Below are 17,043 nucleotides of genomic sequence, written 5' to 3' on the forward strand. Positions count from 1 at the left end.
GCCTGAAGAGCACTATATGAAATGAGGACGAGGGCTGAGCCGCCAACCTGTAATGGCAATCGCGATGGAGCCTTCAGTTTCTCATCTGATCCCGAGGTGCACATAATAGACCCATTTTTCAGAAAAAGAGATTTGCGCAAGAATCTAGAAAGCACAATATCATTTTAGCAAAAAGCATGGTAAGTCAAAGACATACTTCCTTTCAAAGTTCTTTATTTTACTAAACTTAAGTCTCTTGCGACTTCTTCAATGCGGATGCAGCATTGTTGCACTTTCGGCGTAAAAACGCCCGCACTGCCGACTCCGACAGGTTTGGGAATTTCGACATCACGTGGACTGGAAAAGAAGAAAACAATCACAAAGTAATTAAATGAGGCTTTTAATTTTTAACAGTCAAATAGTACCATGACAAATGTGGCAGCATCATTTACCAGAACAATACATGAAGTGAATAAGACTGCATAATACTTAAACAGCCCTATGTTGGTCTGATTAGCAATGGTGCTCCTGGCCTACAATGTAGGTGACCACTGTTAGCAGTGCTGTATGACTCCTAATACAGGATACTGAACACACACTGCACAACGATGATAACCAAACAGCACACGAGTGAGATGCCTATCCAGGTTGCAATAGGCGGGGACAGGGAATCAACCAAAGCTCTTCAGTTTTGAAGCACAAGATCTTGCTCCAAGATCACCACCACTATACGCAGGGTGTAGTTTTAAAGAGTGCCCATAATAGCTCAAAAAGAATAACACTTATACGCACCAATAATATCATCCACAGCTTCCTTCTCAAGGGCCTGTTTGTTGGTCCCCGAGCCCTTGAGACAGGATGTGGCGAGCACATCACTTCCAAATACCATCGCCGCTAGCTCTTGCGTGTAGACTGACGGCTGGGTATTTTCTAGCCTCACCATCCGAATTGCCGGTATGGTGACTGATCCGAACCTGACCTAAAAAAAAAAAGAGACCAGATAAAACAGTCATTTATTTGGCAATCATTGAGTCAAATATTAGCTTCCCTAAAAAGAAATATAAAAGGATGAAACAGTGACTTCCACTTCCTAGCAGTACTGTTTTTGGTTGGTTTGGTTTATGGGGTTTAACGTCCCAAAGCGACTCGGGCTATGAGATGCCGCAGTGAAGAGGTCCAGAAATCTGGGGTTCTTCAACGTGCACTGACATTGCACAGTACATGGGCCTCTAGAATTTCGCCTCCATCGAAATTAGACCGCCGCGACCGGGATCGAACCGGCGTCTTTCGGGTCAGCAGCCGAGCACCATAACCATTGAGCCACCGCGGCTGCAGTACTTTTTTTATTTTACTTTGTTGCCTAATTCTATTTAATAGTAATATTTATGTGCACATTTGTTCTTCAATTACCGCTTTGTTTATTTCGATAGCTCTTTTATGATTGCAGTCACAACTAAAAGATTTGCCTCTGTTATTATACTGCTAAAGGGCAGCGGCGGGTCTGAGAATTTAAACTCAAGACTCCTCATTAGGTAGGCACTGAAAAGTGCCACACTACACCACATGCCTCAACACTGAACAATACATACGTGGATAAAAGTTCTGCACAGCTTCACTCGGCAAATGCAGCCCTCAGCTACAGCACCATTAAAAATTTTAAATGCAGCCTTAGTTGCTGTAGACGCAGAATGTTAAGTGATAGCACCTCCATGAAAATCCAGTTTATGTGCAGCTGTTAATGTTTGCCAACAGTAGACTTAAAGGCGTCATGATATGGTCTACCAACAAATTGTGGTTTGACATTAGAGCTGCGAGCCACGACATTATTATGCATAGTTAGAAAAGAACGAGGTCTCTGGGCACGCATTTCAGCTAGAAATGTTTTTTTATATATTATTGGCTCTAAGCCCCTCCAAGTAGCAGTGACGAACATAGAGAAGCAGAATATGTGACGTCATGAACCAACAACACCATCTTCTGCTGCAAAACTGGGCAAATATTCACAGCCAGCCCGGAGCGAAGCGCGCGCATAAATTTGGCTAACACTAATGGCATATATCTTCAGCTAGCTGTTTCACAGTGCTCCGAGAGGCAACAATACATTCTGCTGGTCGAAATCGGGCACTCTGACTGCACTCAGCTGACCCTATTTGAGCGCTCACCTCGAGCTCAGAGTCAAGGAACTATGCCTTTTTTCACAGAGCAGCTGGGGCCAGTTACACCAATCTGAGTCACAAGGGTATTTCCCACCAATCCCAGCCTAGCGCTGGCATGGTGGCAATATACAACGCTGGCATGGTGGCAGGTGGTTAGCAGCAGGCGGAACCAACAGGGGTGAAAAGTAGTGCCATAGGAATACATGAAAGCAAAAGCTTGCAAAGAAGTTTTCCGATTTCAAAGTGCACCTACAATGTTGCCCCTCAATGAGGAAAGTCATTTCGAAGGCGACTTTTTTTTAAAACACTGCATGGGGAGATTCCAGGCTCTGGGGAGATTCCAGGGTACAGGTCTAGAGCACAGCCCCTAGAAACACATTTAGCAAAGCCTACAAGATTATATTCGTCTTTGACAGAGTACCCATGGAGGCAGCCGTTCATTAACAGTTGGTGAGTGTCTTTGCAAAAGAGTGTAAAAGTATGCTTTGTCATTTTGAAGCTACGTTTATAAAACACCATGATAAATGTGTGTTGTGAAGACGGACTATCTGCTGGTTGTTTCCATGAACTGCCCAAGCTTCTGACATTTCTGCTGCGCACACTACATTCCCTTGCAAATACCGCAGTTCAAACGAGATTTACATTAAGGACAGTACTCAAACAGCACGACAAATGAGCCATGCACTGCAGCAAATGACTACAGTTGAACGTCGAAATAGCGAAGTAGTAATTTTTGGAAAAACTTTGTTACATTGCAAACTTCGTTGCATCAAGGTTTTTGTTTTTCAGTGGCATAAATGATATCGTCCATCGCTAAAATCTTCCCATTCCGCTTTATTTTGCTAGCATGACTTAATGAAGATACCGCGCATTCCTAAAATCTTCCCGTTTCACTTTATTTTGCTAGCATTCGTTAATGAAGATACTGCAAGTGATTTTAGTATACCAAAGAAAAAGAGCGGCAAGAATAGTACAATACAGCTTAGTTACCTCGAAAGCTCAAAATATTGGTTGAGTCGAAATTTTCTGCACAGCCTAGATGAGCCCCGCAGCCCCGTACATTTATATTACCGTGTCTTAAAGTATTTCCTGACCGAATTGTGTATCAACAAATCTCGACTGATAGCTGGAGGTAAACACCAGAGAAAAATGAATGTTTTCTGGCAAGCCAGCGGAAGTGCGCAGAGCAACCAAAGACAAACAAGCACCTGGCTCCGCACTCTGCCAGCTCACGGGCAGCCAGGGGTGGATAACCATAGAGTTTCTTACTATTACCTAGAGGGAAAGCTGGCGGCGCTGCACTTCAGCCACCATGGATGCCCAAAGCATCATGGGGCGGTGAGCTACTTGTTGCGGCACAGTCGTAATTTTTCAGCAACACAGAGTGTCATTACTAAGATGTTTCATTCCAAAAACGCTGTCCGTGTGTACGCAGACGACTTTCGCGCGAACGCAGTGTGCAAAAGCCATAGTAGTGAAAACGCGACGACACACGACGCCAATAAAAGGTTTCACTTTTCCGAAATGCCATTAAAAAACCTCTTATAGTATTTAAGCAACAACATCTTTTTTGAAAACATATTTACTTTTAAAAGTGCGCCTTTTGGGCACGAAATATTGGTTTTTATAGTGTTCACTACTTGGCCAATAGGAAAGCTAGCCAGCTCTTATTTTGGGCAAACTTTGCACTTAAATGCTTTTCTGCTCGTTTGTTGCAATCATTAGACAAGATATTGAATATTAGGACGTTTGTAGTTATCAAACAGCTTAATTTTTCTATTATTTTTTGGCCAAAAGTTGCAGTTCCGCAACAAGTAGCTCACCACCCCCTGATGCTTTGAGCGCCCATGGTGGCTGAAGTGGTCTCGAGGGGTCGCTATGCAAACTCCCATAGACGGGCTGCCAGCTTTCCCTCTAGGTAACAGTAAGAAACTCTATGTGGATAATCAAGGAGGCCCATTGTTGATTGTGAGCACCACATGTCTCGAATAAAAGGCTACAACTTGAACGGAATTCCACTGCAATAGTTGTTTACAACTTACGGCATGGCCAAAAAATCCAGGTTCGCCGGTGTTCGCTGCAGCACCGGCCATACCCGCAGTCTTTAATGACTGCATAAAGCTTGGCAACTCTGCAAAACAACAGAACATTACAGAAAGCAAACATGAGCACCACTGCACATTGGTACTTAAAATTTGCGAAGTTTAAACTTCCCACATTCTCTAGAAGCATACTGAGTGCACATATCAACAAAGAATACTATTGACGTCATAAGATTATACTTGCATCAGATCACCTAAACATTAGAAATTACCTGCTTCTCTTGCTCCTACGCAAGGACATAAAAGATGAAATAACTTTTACATGTAAGAAATCACCCCTGAAAGGACAGTGCTGAAGACAGCAATGTACTGTACAGTCACCGGACATATTGCTACCATCGCAGAGCACTGACCACAAGGAGAGTAGAATGCATGCAGGAGGCAGTGTCCATATCTACACACAAAGTAATGTGCACAGGAAGAAAGCGTGCTGACATACATGTCAGCTTCTCGGCTGACTGGGCCCGCTTGCTTGGAATAATGCGCCATGGTTGCAACTCCAGTCTCAGCTCGAATTACTGAAGCAAGTGCTCTGACTGGAGTGTTGTTTTGAGCAAGCAAGCCCTGAAATACTCGTTGAATGGATGTTGACACTTCCAGTGTGGCTCTAGCACTTAAGCCAAGATGCATCTTGAAGTCTCTGTCAACCCGAGTCGCACAATCCCTACTAGAAACAGCAGCTGCCAGGGCAGTGGCGCACCGGCACACCACTGCGCCAGTAGTGGCAGGAGGACTCCCTGCAATCTATGAACCTGCGCGTAGGTGGCAGGAGGTGGAGTGGCTGGGAGGCGAGAACAGTAGCTGTGGTAAACACATGTTCGGTGACTGTACACGACCATTGCAATAGAATATATTCTGGGCTCGGCTGCAGCCAGTGCCTTGGCAGACATTCGGCTTGGGTTCGTATCTTATCACCCCAAGATAAAAAAGAAGCAGAACTTTAATAATGCTGGTGATACAGTAACGTATGGTAATGCAAGCCACGCTGCATGTGCTATCTGCATTACCAATCAATGCTGGCAATAAACAGTACCAGCTTCCAACTGGCATCAGACTGCTGAGTTATCTAGACTGATCAGTTAGATTACCGAAATTGCCCAATTTCATCCAATTTCCTCTGCAGTTGCTAAGTACAGGAAGGAACTAACACTTGTCACATGTACTTTCAAAGCTAAAATTTCTTTCTAAGCAGGACGCAGCAGCAAGCAAAGAATCTTTTGATGGCCCTCTTCATATTCAGACTTATAAGCTGTTCTACAAATTCATCACCCATGAGTGACACTTCTGCTTGTAGCTATAGAAGCCATAAGCATGAAGCAGCTCAGAAACTCTTTCAAAATGAGATCATGTTTTCCTTGCAGCCAGCCACTACAGTAAGCAAAAAGGACACTTTATGCAGTTCAACACCATTTGGAAGCATAGTTAGTGAAAGGGCTAATTTTTTGTTACTATCATAGACTTAGGCTGGTTTGTACCTTGCAGTAGAGGATACAGGGTATCCACTGTATACACAGCTTTTAGTTCTGCCGCATGGGCCCTGGCCTCCGCTTCCTCTGCTCTGGCCTCCGCTTCCTCTGCTCTGGCCTCCGCTTCCTCCACGCGCTCCTGAAGTCGGTCAGCATTAGCTGCCGCACCGCGAAGCGCATCAATTTCTGCTTGCAGCGCCTTCATGGTTTCCGCTGCTTTTGCGGCCCTAGCTTCGGCTTCAGCAGCCTTGGCCTCAGCTGCCATTATTTTAGCCTCGGCATCATCGTCCAATGTTCCTGTGCTGCCAACCGCAGCCTCTGCAGCGGCACTGGAACGACCCTGCACATCAGGTTCACACATCATCAAAAGAGCAGTAATGGTTTAAATGAATGTCCAAAGTACAGTCATCCACATGCTTAACATGAATGACGGAAAGCGTGGGCAGGAGCGGCTTGGACTGACGCCAGCGCTGCGAAGTGTTGCGCGCTGTTGCCTAGATAATATCTCTGTATGTTTGCGGTGGCTGACGATAGCTGGAGCGCAGCTCGATTTGACTACTCACCTTGTTCTTTCGCTTGTACCTAACCGGCAGGGCGAGTGCGCTCGCTAAACAGTCAGTTTAGCGACTTTTCTCTGCTGGCCACGGCTCACGCGGTCCAGAAAACACGTTGCGGTTTGATTATCTCCAAAAAGCATTGAAGTGGCGTGGCTTCGGACCACTCGAGCGCTTTTCAAGGTCGGCTTCAAAGCCGGTGGTAGAAAGAAATGAAGATTCGGAAAAGCAGAGCAATCGTGGGTATGTGGAATTTGTATAGACTGGACAATAAATTTTCATATCCGGTGGCATCGTGGCACAGGTTCTTCATCCCTCATATTCTAGGACAGCGTGCGTCGCTTTGCTCTTGCAGGTTAGTGTCTCGCTTCCTGTTTCACCCATGCTGCACTGGAGATCCAGTGTAGGTGCGTAACAGCTCCTAGTGTCATGAGCAAGAATGATGCATCTATGCAATTCAAACTAAGATTTTAATGTCTGGCTATTAGCGAGAAGAGCCAACAAAACCTAAACTAGCCGAGTTCGAGCACAAGCACAAAATAGGAACAAACCAGTCCTAAACCAAACAAAGTTTTCCTCAAGAGTCAGTTTTTCATCCCAAGGGATGCTCTACATTGCGCTTCTCGCTAATAGCCAGACATTAAAATCTTAGTTTGAATTGCATAGATGCGTCATTCTTGCTCATGACACTAGGAGCTGTTACGCACCTACACTGGATCTCCAGTGCAGCATGGGTGAAACAGGAAGCGAGACACTAACCTGCAAGAGCAAAGCGACGCACGCTGTCCTAGAATATGAGGAATGAAGAACCTGCGCCGCGATGCCACCGGATATGAAAATTTATTGTCCAGTCTATACAAATTCCACATACCCACGATTGCTCTGCTTTTCCGAATCTTCATTTCTTTCTACCACCGGCTTTGAAGCCGACCTTGAAAAGCGCTCGAGTGGTCCGAAGCCACGCCACTTCAATGCTTTTTGGAGATAATCAAACCACAACGTGTTTTCTGCACCGCGTGAGCCGCGGCCAGCAGAGAAAAGTCGCTAAACAGTCAAGTGAGCGCACTCAGCCCGCCGGCTAGATACAAGCGAAAGAACAAGGTGAGTAGTCAAATCAAGCTGCGCTCCAGCTATCGTCAGCCACCACAAACATACCAAGATATTATCTGGGCAACAGCGCGCAACACTTCGCAGCGCTGGCGTCAGTCCAAGCCGCTCCCGGCCACGCTTTCCGTCATTCATGTTAAGCGTGTGGACGACTGTACAAGTGCTAAAGCTATCTCGCCCCGGATTAAGAGACACTGCCTATGGGGAATGAATGTGCGGAATTTTGTTTCTAAATGCCAAGGCATGTAAGGCCCTCCTATGCTGTAATGTTCTGTAAAAACTTGTATACTTTACGAACCTGACTATAATACAAGGAGAAAATTTATGACTGCAAAATAGGCAAAAAAAAATTGACGGTCGATTTGTCTGGTTAGGCCAAATGCAAATTAGGTGCGTTAGTATTTCGGTTTTCACTTTGTTTCTAATGTTCAGAACCCCAGTTCACAGATGGACATTGTTCAGCTAGCAATAATGGGTTAATGCCCATTAATGTGGGATTTGTCATTCTCTACTTTACACTCATGGATCCGAGAGGTCCTCGTAATAGAGCTGGTGCAGTGGTTAAGCGATGTGCCACAGCCCTGCAATGGCAGGGGGCTCGCAAGACTCGCAACCAATGAATAACTGAACTGCCTTAATATGCACAACTGGCAGGTTGCCCACAATCCAGTGGGCTGGTGACGGCTTGCCACAAAGCAGGCTTCAGACAGACAAACTCAAAATAGCTAAATGCAGGGAATGGCCACTGCAAGTGCTCTAAAAGAGATTCCACTCCCGTAGAACCCGAGAACAAAGCACTTCCACAACCACTATTAGAACCGCACAGCGCGCTCGTTTATTGTTTTGCCAAGCTGAAACAGCACACTCTTCAACAGGCCGTCCAAAGGATAGCCAGCTTTATGGCACGAACAGCTCTGAAATCAATAGTGGGTTGCAGGCAGCCAAAAATTGGAAGCAATGGTGGAGAGGGCCGGATTAGGCATTGAAAAACCAAGCTGTGCAGATATCTAGTTCTCTACATGTGCCACGGCAATCCACTTAGTGTGCCATTGGAGAACTCATCAGAAAGTGCAAAATACAGCGATTTGATTTGCTGCCCTCTTATTGCAATGCCAACCTGTAGAGTGAACATCCATTCCCATTTACAAAATAATGATAATAAGATGCAAGCGATTAACACAAAGAGAGAGCTGGGGCTCTGGGATCATTATACACAGTCTGACATTGAAGTTCCAGGTCGACAAACCATTCCTTCCTGTAGTTATGATCAGAAACATTTTGACTGGTTTTAAAACTTTTGTTATTCATGCAGAATATCAGAATATTGCTGGGTGTTTTTAAAACTGATGAAAATTAGATTTTTTTTTTTCAACACAGGTGATGCACAGAAAATTTTAACTACTCTGACATAACCAAAAACCAACAGTGAATACAAACCTGTTTGTCTAATTCCAGCCTCAGACGCCGCAAGATTCGATCTTCAATATTATTTTCCTTTCTTCTTCCTGGTTTCTGATATGCAAAAAGAAACATGACAAACCTCGCAAAAGTTAGGTTTAGCTGCCTAAAAACAAACTATTTAAAACTCTTTCCAAGCACTCAACAGCAGTTACCCAACTAGCAGAGCCCTTAAAGGAATACAGACGCCTAATTTTTCGGTGCATATTTTCTTCTTTGTAATGATGCATAAGGCATCGTATACATGGATTACCATGCGGTAGCCACCTAGAATCACTAAATAACTTATAATCGAATTTTTTTCACACGCTGTTTCAGTTTCAACAGCCGAATGGCGGCTGTGACGTCTAAGTGATGTTTGGGTTATGTGAGGAGTGAAAAAAACGCGATATGATCGCTGCTTCCTCATTTTAATTCATTAACACTAAATCCACCCAGACTGATTAGCTGCAATGGCAATGAATGAAGAAGCAGCAGTTATATTAAAATATTACATTACCTAAACGCAACTTTGATGGCACTGTGGTTTAAACCGAAACAGCACGAGAGAAAAATATTAGGGGTGTGCGAATATTCGAAATTTTCTAATATAATTCGAATATTATATTTCTAGTATTCGTATTCGATTCGAAATCCAGGTATTCGTGTTGTTTCAAATATTCGACACGACGCGAATATTCGTATCTAGCCAAATATTCTATTGCAAGCACCGGCGTTCATTTCGGTCTGCAAGTCCTATCGACAGAGACATAACAACACGGCGGCGCCCAGAGCAATGCGTTGGGCCATGCAGTAGATGACTGCACTGGTGAGCTTCTTTGTGGCTATACCTGCGAAGCTGGTATAGTCATAGCTGTGCACGAAATACCTCGCAATGCGAGCCAGTTCAGTGCCAATTGAGAGGGCATTTTCTGTGAGTGGAGAAGTCGTTTCAGCTAGAAAAGAACTACTTCTGCCTGACCTTGTGGAGCAGCCGGTTTTCCTTCACTACAACCTTTTATGTTCATCCCAGCAACGCGCTTTCGTGCTTATGGCAAGCTAGCCTTGGTCAATGCTGTGTACTAGCCATCTTCTCTGATATTTCCACTCTTCTAAGAACAATTTTCAAGACTTTGATACTTTTTGTGCAGCCACACACACCTTTTGTGCTCATTTCATCACTGATAGTTGAACTGTGATGTTCTTGGGTGCGCAAATAAATGTTTTGTAGTGGTTAAATGCGTCTGTCCTTGATTATTCGATATTCGATTCGATATTCGGAACCAAGTATTCGTATTCGATTCGTATTCGAAAAATTTGATATTCGCACACCCCTAAAAAATATGATTATGAATTATTAAATGGTCATAGATCACTTGGTGATTGATGTATATTAATGAATTATGTATTACTGTAAAGAAGAAAACAAGCCACCAAACTTAGGTGTCTACATTTCTTTACGGAATTAACAACAAGGTTGGTATAATGAAGCAACGCAATTTGAAACGTATTTTCAGGATCTATTTTCAGCATCTAGCTGTGGCACTTCATGAATAGTGAAACTTTAGCATCAACAGTGTCGCAACGATCCATGCCATCAAGCTCGGTGTAAGACCCAGCAACCTATTTTATTTTGTTGGTTACTACATGTCAAAAACACGGAAAATAGGCATGCTAAACTTGTCGCAACGACATTCAGAGCTTTCACATGAATATTCTGGCCCATCTATCAGCTCCAAAGTGCACTGCAGCTCGTAAATGCACATGGGGTTTGTGACCATCCCAAACAGGATTTCCTGCTCAAACAGACTTCCGCTGACGAGGTGCGCTGATGACTCAAACAACTGGCTTAACGGCATGATAACTTCAAACCATTTCCTAATTGCCAGCAGACCTGCTTAATTTCCGCCTCTGTCTCAAAGTAGGTGAGCAAGAGTAAGACCACACTATTTGATGCTGTTGCCAAGGGAGAGCACATCTAAAAAACAATGCACTCGATGTTCATATGATAAAGGCCAATGGCACATGAATGGAAGGAACAGATGACACAAACCTTGGCGGCAGTCTTTGGCGGCTCGTTGGTGTCGTCGTCGTTCTCCTCGAGCATTGTGCTGAGCAAATCCTCCAGGTCGCTGCTCACAGCTAACGAGAACAAATACATGTTAGTGGACACTCTGAGAACTATATTTGTTTCACTTTACTCGTGGCTTGTCTTTTTTCACTTTTCACACGCATTATGGTTCAAGCTCTAGCTCTCACTGCTGAAAAGCCCCGACTAAAACCACAAAAGGTATGGCACAACAATTATCATAGTGTGATAATGTTGTTCGTATGGACAAGATGGCTATAATTGTTATAGGAAATTGGATATGAAGAGTACACTCTATTGAACTCCTTGTTCACATAATTTATTTCCTTCATAGAGCACACGGCACATCGCATTTATATTTAGCACATATAACGGCCTTCCGCTGCAATTTCGAAGCTGTGAAGTCTGTCAAACTGGAATCTGAAATTTTTGCAAGTATCAATTTTCACTACACGAGCTGCTTGCAAAATATATAGATCAGTTTTTAGCTGATTGTAGGTCATTCATGAAATTCGCGGAAATTCGGCCATTCACAGAAAAAAAAGGAGATAGATCTAGAGGAGGACCACAGCACGCTCTGGCACTGCCTAAGAGTTCATGCGCTAGTATCCACGTTCCTCATTGTTTCAGTTAATTTTCTTAATTCATATTATCAAGCATTGGCTTCTCGCTCTGAGCATTTAAACACCTTTTTTCAATTTATTTAACTCATTAATTACAGTGATTTCATTAACTCGTCATCGCCTATCAATCATAAATCACTAGAACCACAAATTGCCGTGACGCAATTTCTTTCACGCAGCCACCGATTATTTCCGACCCGCGGCGTCGGCCACCACCACTACGCCGACGGCTTTTCGACCGAACGAGCTGTATACGCTATCGCGGAGTATTTGTTTCCGCGGATGGCATAGGAATGGGGTTCACAAACGTCATTTCCGAGTCTCCTCTCGTCGCTGCCTGAACAGATCACGACCGGGAACAGATGAACAAGTGCATCAGGACGAAGCGACACCTGCGCTCATCCTTGCCAAGCGCTTTCTAAAAACACACACACGTGTACAGCTAGAAGCAATATCAGTAGGGGACAGTGCAGCACGTGGGTTCCGCGCTTCGCAAAGCGCTCAGACGACGACAATAGGTGGCTCGGAATAGTTACTGTAGCTCGGAAAACGCAGCCGGCCATACTTACTTTGCATGCGCCTTTACCACCGATTCGCTGACAGCGCTTCGCGAAGCGCCGAGGCCACGCGCTCCACGTGCTCCCTCTCATATTTCTCCTACCTGTACCACCTTCTACACCCACAGGAAATACAGTGAGAGTCTATACTTACGGCTGAACTTGATCACTTGTGCGGCGAGCAACTTCGACGTGCCGACTGGCCTACCTCTTTTGTCTTTGTCGGGCCACGCTACCTTTACCCAGTTGCCCTTCTGGGTGGGACCGCTGAATTTTGGCCAGGTTTTAGAACTGTGTTTGACCACCGGATCGTATCCTTGAATTAAATTAACAGGTGTCACTACCAGTGACTCATCTGGAAATCTTAATAGTGCGAATTTGTCCATCGTGGGCAGCGCGCCGACAAAACCAAGACAACGACTGATCGGAAGACTACCACTGACAAATGGACAGTGTCGATAGGTATAACCAGGCTTAACCTCACTTAACTAACTTAACCCTGCACAAACGGTGGTAGCTTGCGCCACCTAGCTGCCATCATCTCGCTTTAAACAATTTTTTTCACAGTTATCAATTTATTTAGAAACTGTATAATTTTTTACCCGCGCTTAATTTATTTTTCACGTTAACTTGTCACGTATTTTTTACATGTCAGTGTAGAGAGAGACAGACGGTAATACGTGTAGCGGTTTTATTTGATGAGATATTCTGCGGTCGCTGCACGCATGCAGTTTTTTTTATCAATTTTTGTCTCATAACGTTTTGCACAAAATATCTCAGCTTTTATTGCAACCGGCTGCCGGGCTGCACAAAAATTCTTCATTTTTTAAGCATTAGCATAAAGGCCATGGAATGTTTTGCAAATGACGTTTTGCAAATGGCGGCGGCCTCGTCGATGCGTTTAATTTGATCACGAATCTGGCAGCCGTTACTGAATCTGCTTTTGCCCAAAATAAATTGTAATCAGCTACGAAAGGGGGAACTTGCCCGCGTAGTTAAGAGAGCGATTGTCCTCGGAACAGTGCGGCTTTTTCGTTGTCGCCAAGAAATCTGTCAATCAGCTAGCATACTGACTGTTTTGGAAGTCATTTCGCAATACTCGGTCGTCTTAGCTTTCTGCCATTGCAGTGCGGGAGCTAACTTTATACATGAGTCATACGGCTGGACACCATACATGTTCGAAAGCAAAGCTGGGAAAGAATACCTGAAAGCGGAGGCTCAGTGGTTATGGCTGTTGGTCCCGGCCGCGGCGGTGGAGGTACAGGCCCGTGTACTGAGCGACGTCAGTGCACGTTAAAGAACCCCATGTGGTCGAAATTTCCAAACCCCTTCAGTACCGCGCCCCTCATAGTTTCAGTCGCTCTGGGACGTTAAACTTCCAAAAACGAAAACCAAAAGGTGCCACGCCTGGGCCCGAAGTGGCTCTTCAACAAAGACAGTATTTGACGTGACTGCAGTTCATCGACTCGCAGCAGTTGTGACTGCATGATTATTATGAGCCTGCGACGTAATCATTTCTCAGCCCTTAACCACTGCAGTCAGTGACCGAGGAGAGAGAGTGGTATGGTGGATATGGCAAAAGCTGTCAATTTCTGCTGCACTATATGGCCGCAACGCTAGCGTACACGAATTACAAGCTCCAGCTATGTGGACGCTGCCATGTATATACTGATCTCTGCTTGTGTGAACTAGATCGAGCGTGTACCTTAGTGCTCGCCAAATATACCTTAGTGCGCACGCCGCTTGGGTGGGCAGTCGTGGGGCGCCAGTAAGGACGATGTATTTCGCTTCATATTTATGTCCCATGTGTGTCTGCGCGAGCGGTATTTGGGATCTGTGGATGAGCGTGTTAGTCGCGACCCAGCTCGAAGCGTGTGTAGCAAAAGCTTGCGCTACAGACTCCAGGGCTGGCTTCTCGATCGAAAAAAAATAGCCAGCCGCTAAACGGAAGTTTAATATGAATGCAAGGTTGCGGAGCGCGAGCACGAGGCGTTTTTCAACCTGTACACACTGCACCCCACAAGTGTATTAATTTGAGATTGCCGTTGAGCAAGTGGCTGCAATTTCTTTCGAGCAAGCCGGCCCAGGAATCCTGTGTTCAATTCCCATCTCTGCCCGTTTCACTACACCGGCGGCGCTCGTATAATCACCCGACTAGCGATGGCAATTAAAATAGCTGAACTAGTGTCGCCATAAGCATAGAGACCAAACTCGCGACGTGTAAATATTCCATACATCTGTTATTGTTGCTTTTTTGCGAGCGGCGCGCTTGCGCAGCTGACACGCTTGGCATCTCGCGTCCTTTCTCAAGAGCAGAGCAATGACAGCCACCAGATGACAGGCCTAGGGCTACTTGCTGTCACGGCCCTGTCTATAAGCTACAGCGTAAACAATTATTTGGTTAGAGTTGCTCAGTGATGTGCAATGTCGTTAGTGCAGGATATGCAGGGTTCCTCGCTCGGGTTTAAGGAACGCGGCCAGCTCTTCGATACTGCCGCACATTCGTAGATGACAGCGTACGTCTAAATCGAGGCAGCTGTCTAAACCGATCGCTGTCTTTACTCCACAATTACTTTGGCCATATCTGCATGGCATGCAGAGAGTAGTGGAAATGTCCGGTTTTACAGAGGCAATGCAGGCACTTCTTCATGCTCTTTTTGGTTTCTTGGTTTATCATTAACGTCCCAAAGCGACTCAGGCTATGCGGGACGCCGCAGTGAAGGACTCCGGAATTTCGACCACCCGGGGTTCTTTAACGTGCACTGACATCGCACAGAACACGGGCCTCTAGAATTTCGCCTCCATGGAAATTCAGCCGCCGCTGCCAAGATCGTCTTTCGGGCCAGCAGCCATTAAGCGCCGTAACCACTGAGCCGCCGCGGCATTAGTGTTCGGATTTTGACCCCGATAAGGAAAACAAAATACAAACAAACTTATTCCCAACTTATAAAATCAAATACGAAAGGACGGCCATGGAGGAAGGAAATGTCAGTGCACATGTATCCGCGTCGTCAATCTATTATTGGCAACATTGCACCGATAATTGCGTACGTTCTTCTGCTTCTGCTGCACATTCAGGCAGGCAGGGCGGTTTCTGTGCACCTTTTAACAACACCTGCGTTGTGCTTTTTACTAAGCTGTACCAAGAGGGGGGGTCTGTGCCAAGAGGGAGGCAGACGCGCGCCATGCCAGCAAGGTACAAACGCCACCTTGAGCAGGATGTGCCCGTGCACAGAAAAACAGAAAATCGACGGCTGAGGATGCGCATGTCGGAGGCCGAGGCCTCTGTCGCCTCTTCGGACGGTGGAAGTGGAACGTCCGACGTCGCCGGTACCCCGCAGTGTGGGGCGATCTCAGAAGACGACAGTTTTGACCCCTCTACAGTACAAGTTGGAGAGGTAAATACGGGTTTCTTGCTGTAATGCAATGCAAATACGTGTTGCTCGAATCGAGTTACGAACGCGCGCCCCCAGCAGTGTTTTGTTGGAGCGTGCGCTTGTACTAGGGCGACGCTTGTCAAAGCTGATGAAGTGTGTAGTACACTTGGCTTGCGGCCACCGTGCTTGCGGCGTAGAGCTACAGAAAGGGCTGTAAGACTTCTAAAACGCGTTGTTTGCCGCATCCTTTCTGGGCTTTCTTTTTTCAAGCGCTAGCTAGCTGTCTGTGCCTGGTTCGCCGGGTTTAGCGTAGTCGCCGTCGTCTGTTGTCCCGTGCGGCGCGCGCGGTCAGAGCAGTTCTTAAGGTGGGGAGTCGCGAGCCGGGGTGGGGGGCATGAAAAGAAATAGACGCAAGGCCTGCTGAATAGCTTTCATTGTTTTCAGACGCTAATGTCGGAATTTTGTCAAAGCTGGGTTGGCCAGTTGAACCGAAGAAAGTTGGTGCTGTTATTTCACTGCGTTTGAAAGCAACGAAATGAAAGCCGAGTCTAGTCCTCTAGTGCCGGCAGATGCTGTTCAGAGAGTGTCTCATTTGCTCGAGAGTGCGTGAAAATGAATGATAAAGCCACACTCTCGTGCCTGCAGTGGAAATACAACCATCACGCATAAAAGTAAAAAAAAGTGAAGTTAGTTGTTTGGAATATTTATTCAGTGTGAAGATTTTCTACTTTGATTACATCATTTTGTATGCTGTCGATGAACAATTTCGCCACTGCTATGCAACTGCTAACCTGGAGCCTTTAACATGCGGAACCCAGTCAGATGATTGCATGACCATATATAGCTATCCATACAATGCCCTCTATAGATCGAAACGGGCAAGGATGGGAATTGACCTCAGGTACTCTAGTTCCATTGCACAAGCAAATGATTCCTCCAAAAGTGGCGTGGGGCCCATGCTCCGCTTGGGGTTAGCTGCTGTTCTCCTGGGCATGCCACAGGTTTTTATGCAAGAAGAACGAAAAAGGCTCTGTGTAAACTGTGGTAAAGCGGCAATACTTGTAATTATACTTTAGCCCAAAATGGTAGAAGTCTGCATGCTTGCAGTGTAACGATAACCACATTATGAAAGCAAATATGGTAATGTGGCCTGGAATGAAAGTAGCCACAGCAGCACCCATCCTCTATACAAATCAATTTGATAGACCCCTTAATTCACCCTGCACTGAGCCCACTATGGATTCACAACATCAAGTGCTCTATTAGGCTGGGCTTGCAATGCGGCTCAGCAGTGAGTGCTGGCTTTAAAACTCCGGACAGAACAGCACCATTAAGTTGATTTTACATAATGGAAACCTATAACACGTCATTCATGCATTGTGCGCGTGTGTCCAATTATTAAGCATCTCTTGCTTGTAACCACTACGAAATCCAGTGGTTTCTCGCAGGTTTTGGAGCAAAACTCATCACAGTAGTGAAATAGTGAATCCCAAGCTATTGCGATGCTCAAAGGGTTTTGCACTGGTTTCATTCACCCTCACTGGACAATCAGCTGGTGGGATTTTCTGTCAGCCAGTTTTTGGGAAAAAGAGTTAG

The 17,043-nt window shown here is 45.4% G+C and overlaps 2 protein-coding genes across 4 annotated transcripts in view; one reads left to right on the plus strand and one right to left on the minus strand.

The window, feature by feature from the left end:
- LOC149366063 (membrane metallo-endopeptidase-like 1) overlaps positions 1–17,043 on the plus strand; it is a 125,689-nt gene that overhangs the window by 77,005 nt on the left and 31,641 nt on the right. The window lies entirely within an intron of this gene.
- LOC149366065 (uncharacterized) lies at positions 227–12,456 on the minus strand. Its single transcript, XM_089582677.1, has 7 exons — positions 12,225–12,456; positions 10,855–10,943; positions 8,802–8,876; positions 5,713–6,043; positions 4,178–4,266; positions 772–958; positions 227–336 (listed from the first exon to the last, which is right to left on the minus strand). The coding sequence occupies exons 1-7, from the start codon at positions 12,454–12,456 to the stop codon at positions 227–229; spliced, it is 1,113 nt and encodes a 370-aa protein (XP_089438803.1).

Source organism: Amblyomma mixtum, chromosome 1 (assembly GCF_055824585.1).
Source record: "Amblyomma mixtum isolate Tamu chromosome 1, ASM5582458v1, whole genome shotgun sequence".
Lineage (NCBI taxonomy): Eukaryota > Metazoa > Arthropoda > Arachnida > Ixodida > Ixodidae > Amblyomma > Amblyomma mixtum.

What these genes read in the sequence shown, in the direction of transcription:
- LOC149366065 (XM_089582677.1), bottom strand. Translation starts at nt 12,456, where the DNA reads ATGGACAAATTCGCACTATTAAGATTTCCAGATGAGTCACTGGTAGTG. An exon ending in ACAAGTGATCAAGTTCAGCC is followed by an intron (nt 10,944 to 12,224) that starts GTAAGTATAGAC and finishes TGTTCTCGTTAG; the next exon opens with CTGTGAGCAGCGACCTGGAG. An exon ending in CGCCAAAGACTGCCGCCAAG is followed by an intron (nt 8,877 to 10,854) that starts GTTTGTGTCATC and finishes TTTGCATATCAG; the next exon opens with AAACCAGGAAGAAGAAAGGA.